This window comes from Nasonia vitripennis (assembly GCF_009193385.2).
Source record: "Nasonia vitripennis strain AsymCx chromosome 1 unlocalized genomic scaffold, Nvit_psr_1.1 chr1_random0002, whole genome shotgun sequence".
Lineage (NCBI taxonomy): Eukaryota > Metazoa > Arthropoda > Insecta > Hymenoptera > Pteromalidae > Nasonia > Nasonia vitripennis.
In genome coordinates, this window is record NW_022279588.1 from 43,706 (window position 1) to 55,969 (window position 12,264).

The 12,264-nt window shown below is 44.8% G+C and overlaps 1 protein-coding gene across 1 annotated transcript; it reads right to left on the reverse strand.

Annotated features, from left to right (window-relative positions):
- Positions 1-8,371: 8,371 nt before the first annotated feature.
- On the reverse strand, positions 8,372-11,990 carry LOC116416754 (uncharacterized protein K02A2.6-like). The gene is made up of 2 exons (XM_031926249.1): positions 11,928-11,990; positions 8,372-10,396 (listed from the first exon to the last, which is right to left on the reverse strand). Exons 1-2 carry the CDS (start codon positions 11,988-11,990, stop codon positions 8,372-8,374), a joined length of 2,088 nt encoding a protein of 695 aa, XP_031782109.1.
- Positions 11,991-12,264: the final 274 nt, after the last annotated feature.

Here is a 12,264-nt window from a genome sequence, read left to right on the forward strand (position 1 = left end):
CAAATATGAAATGATATGCATCCCATTTGATTGCGTGTATTTCGCATGGCGCCACTGTTGCTTCCGCACATAGCGAAAACATTAGGCCTTAAGGCTCCGTCTACATTTAAATATATTCTCTGGCTGTTCCGCAGTCTCAGTATTCCATTTCTAAAAGGAAGATAGTGATAGTATCGAATTGAAGCTCATACAGAGCCAATTCAGACCTTTATCAAAAAATAGGAAGCAACTTCAGAGAGTTCAACAGCAATAAAACCAACGCGCGCAGCACGCGCGCTAAGCCAATTTCTAGTTGTCTTAAAAAGTAGTGTATATATATACACTACTATCGTTACTTCGACTACAGCAGACAGCCCTGTAGCCTGCAGTATCGTTCACTTTCAAATAAGGAAGAAAAAAAAAATAAATGGCGGCTTGTGTATGTTTATTTACCACACTATATTTTTGAAAGCTTAACCTAACACACTTAGAGGTAAGAGAAGCAAAAATACAATAATCTTTCTTCCTTATGCTGATGCCTACCATAATTTTGATTGTTTTGACTTCAGGAACAGTTCATTTAAAGAGGCTTAAACAAATATATGGATAACGATAATGGAAACATCAGAAGGCCGAGAGGTCCTTATAAAGCATATGAAAAAAATCCTTTATTAAAAATGCCTTATTCAACTTTACGTAGTCGACGCAAAACTGAAAATGAAAAAAGTGTACAAGAAAGTCCAGAAGAGGTTAGTAAACAAAAATCATAATAATTGTGTAAAAGAGATAATTGCCGTGTACATTTTTAAATTATCATTCACAAATGTTATGCAATATTTTATTTTTTCTATCATTATTATTATACGAAACTCATTTGCTGTTTGATTATTTGTATAAGAATGTGGTCATTTTTCAATTTAGGAAACAAACATTAAATTAATTTTTTTAAAATACCTTTGCTGTTTATGTGTCAGAAGCGTAAAATATCAAAAAAATTAAAAATATTATTGTATGTCTAATCGTCAGTGTAGCACTATCGAGCCCCTTCATATTACATTGAAATCATTTTTATAGATTTATTTATTTAATGAATAAACAGACTTTAAGACACTGTAGTTTTTTTATATCCAGGTGTGCACTTTGTACTTGGATGATTTGTAGGTAGCTAAGCTGTCCGATGACGAGGTCCAGGTAGTGTGCTCTGTAACTATAAGCCACCTTGAAAATGTAGTAGTACGTAGTATAGATATAGACACAAAAAACCTATGGAGCGGACTACCTGGACCTTGTCATCTACCACCGTAGCCACCTAGATACCGTGCTGGTATGTAGTACATACGGGGATTAAAAAAAATACGGACTTGGACCTTGTCATCAGGAACCCTAGCGACCTACATGTTCCTGTTTATGTTACATTATGAGATGTAAATGTAAGGATAAAATAGTTAAGTGGTTAAGGGGACCTACCCACTTGAAAATAAAAAAAAATGAGATATTGAAATATATTTTTGAGTAGTACTGTAGAAAGCATCAAACATTTTTTATATTTACCATTTGTCAGGTGCAATATGTCTTTGAAGGCCAAAATTCCCAATTTACATTATTTCACTCAGCGTAGAGTTACTTAAAATATGGGCATCTCAGAGCACGTTTTCTTTAATAGAAATACTTAAAATACATATTAATGAGATATTGAAATATATTTTTGAGTAGTACTGTAGAAAGCATCAAACATTTTTTATATTTACCATGTGTCAGGTGCAATATGTCTTTGAAGGCCAAAATTCCCAATTTACATTCTTTCACTCAGCGTAGAGTTACTTAAAATATGGGCATCTCAGAGCACGTTTTCTTTAATAGAAATACTTAAAATACATATAATTCTGACATGAGTGTAGGAATTTGTATTAAAATTTAATGTTAAAAAGTTGTCTACAGTTAAATAAAAAAAATTGTTTAAAAATTGAAAAAATGACAAATATTTTGTTTAAGTTATAGGTTACTTTATTAAATTAAATTTTAATACAAATTCCTACACTCATGTCAGAATTATATGCATTTCAACTATTACTATCAAAGATAAAGTGCTCTGATGCTAATGAAAATTGTGAATTTTGGCCTTCGAAGACATGTTGCACCTGTCATGGTAAATATAAAAAATGTTTGATGCTTTCTACAGTACCACTTAACTTTCATCATTGTTTAATCAATTATTTAAACAATTTAAGTTTCATATAAAAATATTATTCAATACCTCATTTTTTTTTTAATTTTAAGGTGGTTAGGTCCCCTAAAATCATTAGTCTACTAATGTAAAGGTCCAGTGTTCCTGACAAGGTCTTAAGATTTTTTTTTCATGAATTATACAAGTGTATGCATTAGACAAATGATAACAAATATTACGCGTATAAACAGAGGATAAAAAAGGTATCAATTATTTTTTGTAGTATTATTTAACTGCAAGAAATGTAGTATTTTCATTTAGATAAAATATACCTTATTGAAAAATTTGTAGATTATATTTACTATACTTTTAAATATGTGGGTGATTCTGCCGTAATTTGCACAAAACAAGCTTCAAAATGTTCCCATAGTAAAATTAACTATTTTAACTTATAGAGCGCTTATTCTAACTGAAATGATATTTAAAACAAGTACCTAAGGCCAAACCACAAGAAATTGCTTCTATAAAAAGTTATATGCCTTTATTAGCCCATGCAGCTCAATACAATCAATATAATAAATTCCTCGCGCATACATTTGAATATACCAACTATTTGCTTAAGAAAAACGCAATATACTTGGATATATATTGTGCCTAAGTGGTACTTGACTAATGTTACAGAACTGATACGTCGTGCTTTTTTCTTGAAATTCCAATTAAAATTCTATAAATTGTGTAAGTTACGGCAAAATCACCCACATGTTGATCAATATGTCAAATTTTATTGTTTTCAACAAGAATAAATAAATTTTTAATTAAGACTTTTGCTATTACAAATCTTTCTCTAGCGACAATGGGAGTAATTAATTGACAAAAACAGATCTAATTTCAGATCAGCTGATCAAGCTGGTTTTTAAAGTACAAGTATATCATTACTAAAAAAGTCTGCAGACATTTTTGCACATAAATCTGCGCATAAATCTGCAAAGATCTCTGCAGAGTTTGTTGCACAGATTTCGGCAGATGTTACTGCAGACTGCAGACAAAATTATCTTCATGAATTTCTGCATATTTCTTTACAGTAATCTCTTCAAACTTTTTTCGTAAGAAATATTATCCAAACAATTCTTTGCATCTAAAAATTTAGCAGTTATTCTATAAATTCAAGTGGGTTTTAGAATTAAAAAATTTTTAACAGTATCATTTTCGCATGTTCTACTTTAAAAAATAGAAAATTAGTTGTTCTACACCTGAAAGTGTGTATAAGAATATTCAAAGTAAGAAAATATTCGTTGAAGCCCCTTATGAATAAATCCTGCAGGAAATCAAACTGAAAAATTTTCAGCTAATTCTTCATGAACCTTGCAGGAATCGTACGAAAACCATCCAGAAATTTCTATAGGGTTTGCTAGAGACATTTTGCGGACATCCTGCATGTATTTCGTAGAAAATTCGTTTAGAAAATCCTACAGGTAATTCTGCAGAATTGTTTTTAAAAAATTATTTTTCCAATAATCCTGCAGGAATTCCTATAGCAATTTTTTTTTTTGAAGGATTCCCTTGAGGAACCTTTTGGATTGATTTTTTGAATACTAATTCTGTAAAATACTTAAATGAAAAATCTGTCGGCGTATAGGTGCTACCATCTGGATGATAGCGATAAAAATGGAGACTGATGCCTATAAAATTTTAATTTTTAACTTTTTTTATTGATTAAAAATATCATAAAATTAAAATTATAATTATATATAAAAATATATACGTATCTTTAAGTATTTTAAAGAATTATTATTAAAACAAGCAATCAACAGTAATTCCTGCTGTAAATTCCTGCAGGAATTCCTGCAGGCTACTTGTAAAAATAATTATTTTTTAACAATTCTGCAGGTGATCCTCCAGGAAATACTGCGAAATACATGCAGGATTTCCTACACGATATCTTACAAAATATCCTGCAGGATTACCTGTATAATTTCCTGAAGAGTGTTTTCGTAAGGGGCAGCAAAAGTTACCTGTAGTAATAAACAATTACTTAATAAGATAAAAATATGTTTAAAAACCTCAAAAGCGATAAAAAGGGTGCCTCTATACAAGTTGTACATACTATCTGGATGATGCAACAAAAAATAGATGATTATATGGTTACTTAAATTTATACTTAAAAACAAAATTGTTTAGCCTCTGCTGAGCTCTCCACACAAATTTTTGCACAAATCTCGAATCTGTACAGAAATCTGCAGGAACTTTTGATACCAGCAATATTAAAACAAATCAAATCCCATTAAATTTTTCAAAAAAAGATATGTCTTTTCAGAAAAGGTCTGTTCAGGTTTCTGCAGTGACACCTGCAGAGATCTCTGCTGGGAATTTGTACTCTGTGCAGATATTTATCGGCATCTGTACCAAACTCTGCAGCGAACTCTGCAGGTATCTCTGCAGACTTCATTGCATGTCTACAGAGAGTACAAGTTCCCCGTATAGAGGTCTGCATTACATTGCAGGAAATTCTGCATACTTTATTAGTAAATAATATAAATAGATCTCTGCGGAGCTCTCTGCAGGAAATTAGGACTGCAATATGAAAAAGTTCCATAACAGTTCTTCATAGATATATAACTTTAATACAATATAGTGTCCTTGGCGAGAAAAATCACGGGATTTATCACGTGACTATTTGGCGTGATTTCCGCGTGACAAATCACGTTAAAAATCACGTCAGAAATCACTCATAAAATTGTAGTTTTATATTTTATATTTGTTTTAATTAAAATAAATTATTTTGTTTTTACTAAACAATTAGAAAAATATATTTGTTGATTATCCAAATAAATTGACCGCAAAAAAAGGAAATAAAAAATTTTCTCTAACCGAGGATTGAACTCTGGTCCTCAACTTCCAAATCCATTATCTTACTGCCTGAGCACAATCCTAGATTAGGGCAAAGTATTTTTTCCGTTCTCACGTGAGGAATCACGCTAAATCGTCACGTAGAAATAACGTGATGATTAATCACGTGCGAATTCAAGTGATTCATCACGTGATTGATCGTGTGAGAAATCACGTTATTTTTCTTGCCAGGGATATTAAAGTTATATCATATTCAAGCACTTTCATGAAACTTAATTTTTTTCATACTCTTACGAAAAAAGTCTGCAGAGATGTCTGCAGAGATCTCAGCAGTAAATATAGACTCTCTGCAGAGCTGCATTAGCATGTACACCCACCTGAAATTATGTTTTAAATAAGTTTTTATGCATTTAAACTATATTGTTGTTCATTATATAACGTTTTACGGCACCTCTGCAGAGGGTCCGAATTTCCTGCAGAGATCTCTGCAGACATCTCTACAGATTTCTCTGGAGGGATCAGTGCAGAAATCTCTGCAGAGATCCGTGCAGAAATCTATGGACATTTTTTTTAGTAAGGGATATATATTATATTAAAGTTAAATTTTCACAATAACTTTTATTGAACTAAAATTTGTTTATATTATTAGAGTCCAAATTTTGTGCAGAACGCTCTGCTGAGCCCTGTGTAGAAATCTCAACGGAGAGCTCTAATAAAACTCAGAGAAATCTCAACGGAGAGCTCTAATAAAACTCAGAGAAATCTCTGCACACTATTTTTGTTAGGTTATAATGATCCACCATTTTTCAAGGCAAGTATCATCCAGATGGTACAAACTAATATAGAAATATATTTATATTACTTTTAAAATTTTAAACCACTTTAATGATAAAAAGTAAGACATAATTTATTGCAGGAGTAACGCTCTGAATACACTCACGATACCTGATGCAAAAATGCTTTAAGAAATTTCTGTATGAGATCAGCAGGAATCGTGCAGGATTTTCTAAAGATTTTTTATTGAATGTCCTGCACGATCAATTCATTTTTTCCAAATAGAAATTGAAATATCTTATGATGCATGTAAATTATGTAACCCAATGTGTAATTTCCTTCATTACCCAGTCTACTCATTTTACATTAGGCCGTATATTTTTCTCAGAACCTTATTTTCGAATACTATTGTGTAATACTACTATGTACATTGCGAAGCGAACGCGACCATTCCGCTGCGTGCGCTATGGGCAGCGATGCATGAGCTGCACATGAGAGTTTCCATCAGCTTTAGTTAGTACCCATATTTCGTACCCGTACCGAATTACCGGCACTATTATATTTCTAAAAAAATTTTCCTCACTCAAAAGTGGGAGAATAATTCTTTTTACCACACATGCGCAATTTCCGCGTTTTTTGATATAAAATTAGGGGCTAATGTAGTCAATTTTCCACCGAAGGTAGAAAAAAAATTTTACGGGAGTTAAATGTTTAACTCCCGCATATGCGGGAGTAATAGTACATTATACAACCAAGGGAGAGAAGGAGGCCTTTTGCTTCCTTGCGTGTTTGCAGTACTCGGCTTCTGCTCCGTATGCGCACTCGCCTTCGCCTCGTACTGCAAACTCACACGCGGGAGCAAAAGGCCTCCTTCTCTTCTTGGTGCATAATGTACTATATTCTCCTTTGGGAAAAAAAAATGTTTCTCTTGCTGCGATCCATCCCATATATATATATATATATTTAGAGACGGGTGCGAATCGGGATTCTCCAGGTTCGCAGATAACTCGCCGGCTCGATAGGGTGTCGTAATAAATGTGAAGTCAATTTAATAAAATATAAGACTCTTTATTTAGCTCAAACTCTCTCTCTCTCTTATAAGCTCTGATGCGTGTCGCTCGTTCGAAGCACCAGAGCGTTCTCTGGTTCTAACATGGCGCTCGAGCCCCGCCGCGTCGCCTGATCGCCACCCATCGTGGCGGCTCGGAGGGGGCGCCGCGGAGCGGTGGTGGCCGGAAAGCGCGACTGCTTAAGTGAAGTCGGGCCTGGGGACCAGGCGCTGTTTCCGTCGGTGGCTCCGGTGGTGGTCGGCGGGAGCCCCCACAGCTACTCCCCCGCCAGTGACGACGTCAGGTGCCAGGAGGAACGATACACGATGTCGCCGTGGTTGCCTGTCGAGGGTGTGGTTCTGGGCTGGTCGCACTGCCGAGGGTGGCAGGCCGGGCGTTGGTGGTGCGGCCTGCTGCTGGGACGGCTGGAGGGCCGGCGGCGGCTCTGGCCGCGGCACCGGAGGCGGTGAGGCCTGCTCTGGGGCAGGCGGTGAGGCCGACGGAGAGACCTCTCGATCCTAGAGACTGGGCGGCGTTGCGTAGGCCCAGCGACGATCTGGTGAATTCAAATAGCCCGAATGGGGTGATGATGGCGGTTTTGTGCGCGTCCTCGGGCGCAATCGGAAGCTGGTAAAAAGCTTTCTTCAAATCGACGACAGAGAAAATTGTGCCTCCTAGCGCGAGCAGGAGATCTTCAATTATTGGGAGCGGGTAGCGATCCGGCACTGTGCGGCTGTTTAGCTGCCTGTAGTCGCCGGTGATGCGGTAGGTGCCATCTGGCTTAAGGACGAGGCGTAGCGGGCTAGCCCAGGAGCTGTCTGACAGGCGCACTATCCCCATCTCCAACAATATCTTGAATTCCGCACGTGCGGCTTCGAGTCAAGGGCCAAGGAGTCGACGAGCCTTGGCTGCTGCGGGAGGGCCGGTTGTGGTGATGTGATGCTGCGCGTCGAGGCCCGGGAGGGCGATGGTTGTGCTGCCTGGGGTTGCGAGGTCCGAGTATTGCCGCATCAGGTCGGCGAAGATGCCTTCTGCTACATCCGCTGATATACACACTTCTACGGAGTGGATCTCTGGCGATTTGAGCGAGCATGTTGCGTGTCTTGAGGTGTCGGTGTCGAGGATACGTTTCCTTTTAACGTCGACGACGAGCCCGTAGTGGGCGAGAAAGTCGGCGCCGAGGATCGGATTCGAGACGTCTGCTACGATGAACTTCCACGAGAGAGGCCGGTGCAGGCGAAGGTCCACGTCCGACCATAAGCCGTTCACCTTCGCCGCACAGCAGCCATCGGAGAAAGCATCACCTCGCCAAGCACGCCAGCTTGACTATATCCTGCAATTCCAGGTCACACGCGCATACACGAAGGGTCCAGACAACGTGGTCGCCGATGCTCTCTCCAGGGTCGAGACGATTGGCATGCCAGCCAATTTGGACCTGGCGACGCTCGCCCAACACCAAGCAACCGACCCAGACCTGCCACACATCCTCGAAGCTCCAACACCGAATGTGCCGCAGGAGGTCGTTCAGCGGTGCGAGGAGGCGAGCTGCGCCTGGGATTCAGCGCCGATAGTAATTGATGAGGCCCAGCAATCGGCGGAGCTGGGCGGAGTTGCCAGGCTTCGGAAAGGCTTGAATAGCGTCGATTCTGTCTTGTGGTGGCCTTGAGCCCTCGGCGGAGACCAAGTAGCCCAGGTACGTAACTTGTTTCTTCCCCAGGACACATTTCTCTGGGTTTACTTTGATGTTGGCCGCTCGAAGAACGTCGAACAGGGTTCTGAGGTGACCAACGTGCTCTTCTTCGTTGTTGGAGGCGACGATTATATCGTCGAGGTACGCACGAGCGAATGGCAGGTCTCGAAGAAGCTGGTCCATGGCTCGCTGCAGAGACTGGGCGGCGTTGCGTAGGCCCAGCGACGATCTGGTGAATTCAAATAACCCGAATGGGGTGATGATGGCGGTTTTGTGCGCGTCCTCGGGCGCAATCGGAAGCTGGTAAAAAGCTTTCTTCAAATCGACGACAGAGAAAATTGTGCCTCCTAGCGCGAGCAGGAGATCTTCAATTATTGGGAGCGGGTAGCGATCCGGCACGGTGCGGCTGTTTAGCTGCCTGTAGTCGCCGGTGATGCGGTAGGTGCCATCTGGCTTAAGGACGAGGCGTAGCGGGCTAGCCCAGGAGCTGTCTGACAGGCGCACTATCCCCATCTCCAACAATACCTTGAATTCCGCAAGTGCGGCTTCGAGTCGAGGGCCAAGGAGTCGACGAGCCTTGGCTGCTGCGGGAGGGCCGGTTGTGGTGATGTGATGCTGCGCGTCGAGGTCCGGGAGGGCGATGGTTGTGCTGCCTGGGGTTGCGAGGTCCGAGTATTGCCGCATCAGGTCGGCGAAGATGCCTTCTGCTACATCCGCTGATATACACACTTCTACGGAGTGGATCTCTGGCGATTTGAGCGAGCATGTTGCGTGTCTTGAGGTGTCGGTGTCGAGGATACGTTTCCTTTTAACGTCGACGACGAGCCCGTAGTGGGCGAGAAAGTCGGCGCCGAGGATCGGATTCGAGACGTCTGCTACGATGAACTTCCACGAGAGAGGCCGGTGCAGGCGAAGGTCCACGTCCATGTGGTGTGCGCCGTACGTATCGATGGACGTGGCGTTAGCTGCGCTCAGCTTGAGAGGGCCTCGTTGTAGTGTTCTCTTGAGAAAGTTGCGGGGCAACAGCGAAACGGCTGAGCCCGTATCGACGAGGAAGCGAAGTCCAGACGAGCGGTCGAGGACGTGCAGGCGCTGTTCGTCGTTAGCACCAACCGCGGCTGCCTGCGGGGGCGGCGGCGCTAACAGTTTCCCTGCGTCGGGTAGGAGCATGGAGGCCTGCACTGCGTTGCCTCGCTTCCGAATCTCCGATGATACCAGCACCATGCTGGGTTTGCGGTGGACGATGGGCGTGCGCGAGCGGCTGCGCCTCTGCGTCTGCGGTTGCTGTTGTTGCTGTTGTTGTTTCGTTGCGAGCGCCGTCAGTATTGACTGCAGGACGAGCGACTGCTGCTGCAGCGTGGCCGAAATTTGCGACATGACGAGACGGAGCGAGACAATCTCGTGTTGTGGGAGCGGCGTGGTGGTACCAGAAACGATGCCGCTCGATGCTGGCGAGCTGGGGCGCGAGACTGCGCTGACTGATGGGGTTGGCGCGACGAGTTCGTCGGCGAGCGTGGCGAGCTCGTCCAGCGTGGACGTCCTGAGCACGCGGCACATGCGGCTGGCCTGGGATGGAAGCAGGTCGAGCCATCTGATGCGTAGCGCCTCGTCGGAGATGGCGTTTCCGGCCAGGCGGCGCATGTACCGAAGCAGCTGGGAAGGCGTGCGGTCACCGAGTTGCACCTCGTTGAGGAGCTGATGGAGTTGCTGGTCGGCCGATGCTGCGAGGCGTGAGATTACCGCTGCCTTCAAGGTCTCATAGCGGTGCTCTGCTGGTGGTGCCAGGATAATGTCGGAGACCTCCTGCGCTACTTCTGGTGGCAGGTTCGAGACGAGGAGGTTGTAGCGGCTGCTGTCTTTGATGATTCTGTTGGACTGGAACGCCGACTCCGCCTGTGCAAACCACAATCTGGGGTTAAAACTCCAATAATTAGGAAGGGAGCATTTAGAGATCGCCTCGACGCCGTTCGCGTCGTCGTCCTCGATCAACGCGCGATTTTGCTGGAGCCTGTTGTGAGGCTGCTACTGCTCGTTATTAGCCGCGCCGTGCGGCGGAGCGTTAAGCTCGAAGTTCTGCTGAGCGAGCAACATATTTTGGCCGTTGGCGGACTGCTGTCCAGGCACTGGGCTGTGCAGCATCGAATCGTCGGGCGAGCTACGCGCGGAGAAATTTAGTGCGCGGCGTGCGGCTGCCCGCAGAGCGGCACGAGATTCGCTACGCGGACTGGTGTTGTGCGCTCGGAGCACCGCGGTGTGGCGGGCTGTGCGGGCTTGCCGCTGGCGCACGACAGAAGGGAGTGGAGCCAGCGAGACGCGCGCGGGGCGCTGCTTCACACTCTACGAAGCGGACGGCCACTCGTGACGAGGGCGAAGCGACCGCGACGCACGCCTGCTCTAGCGGCCTCGACCACGCGCGCGATGGGAGGCGGCGAGCGCGCACGATGGTAACGTGAAAAAAAAAGGATGGCCGCGTCGTACACAACGAACCGACGCGGCGTGCGTTTGCTCAAGCGGACCTCGGTCGCGGCGCGCGGGGCGAGGCAGCGAGCGAACGCTGGAGAGAGAGCGAAAACAAGATGGCCGCCGCTCTGCGCGGCTATGCGGAGCGCGCGCGAGAGAGAGCGAGCGGAAAGAAAAATGGCGGCTAAAATGCGCGGGCTTCTGTTGAGCGGCTCGAACGGCCTTGACCTTGAGCGTTCGGAGCAAGGTCGTGAGCGGGCGCGGAGAGAGAGATTTATGAGTGTGCTCAGCGGCACGCGCGTCGCGGCGATGATGTGCGGCCGCGTGCACCAGGTATTGCGCGCGGAGCGAAGAGAGAGCGACTCGCTCCGGCGATTATTGCTTCCTTCACGCGCGCGGGACTGGCGAAAAAGAGCGACTCGTCGTCGCGCGCCGTCGGTGGAAAAAAAGGAAAGGCAATACGATACCTCGTGCTAGCGAAACCTTACGCTGATGCGATGTCGTTGCTCGGCGAAGGCTGCGGGCGCGCTGCTCGTGCTCCTGCCGCTGGAGCTGGAGGAGAGGCCCAGGCACGTTCGCTGTAAAGGGGCTGGTGCTGGGCGTCCTCGGGTTGCTGGCTGTAGATGGGGAGTGTAGCGATGATTTGGAGTCGGCGAGGTTGGGCCAGGAAGCGCTGCAGATCTCCGGGGCCGTACTGCAGGTGGGCTCCGGTTTTCGGCTGCGTTGGTGAGGGACGCCAAAGTCCCAAGATGGCTGCTCCGCTTGGCGTAAGTTGATGTTCTTCTCGGGGTCACCACTTTAGAGACGGGTGCGAATCGGGATTCTCCAGGTTCGCAGATAACTCGCCGGCTCGATAGGGTGTCGTAATAAATGTGAAGTCAATTTAATAAAATATAAGACACTTTATTTAGCTCAAACTCTTTCTCTCTTATAAGCTCTGATGCGTGTCGCTCGTTCGAAGCACCAGAGCGTTCTCTGGTTCTAACATGGCGCTCGAGCCCCGCCGCGTCGCCTGATCGCCACCCATCGTGGCGGCTCGGAGGGGGCGCCGCGGAGCGGTGGTGGCCGGAAAGCGCGACTGCTTAAGTGAAGTCGGGCCTGGGGACCAGGCGCTGTTTCCGTCGGTGGCTCCGGTGGTGGTCGGCGGGAGCCCCCACATATATAACGAAAATTCTCAAAACTAGCTACCCTATACGCGCCGAGATTTTTATATATCTACATATTTTAAAAAACGAATTGCACAAGGAAGGATAGCGACCAAATCCTAGATGTGCAGCTCCGACAACGGAAATTCCCAAAAC

Excerpts from the sequence above, each read along its gene's own strand:
- LOC116416754 (XM_031926249.1), bottom strand. The coding sequence starts at position 11,990 with ATGGGTGGCGATCAGGCGACGCGGCGGGGCTCGAGCGCCATGTTAGAA. Across the intron at positions 10,397-11,927 it reads TAGAACCAGAGAACGCTCTG|GCGGAGTCGGCGTTCCAGTC; the intron begins GTGCTTCGAACG and ends TGGTTTGCACAG.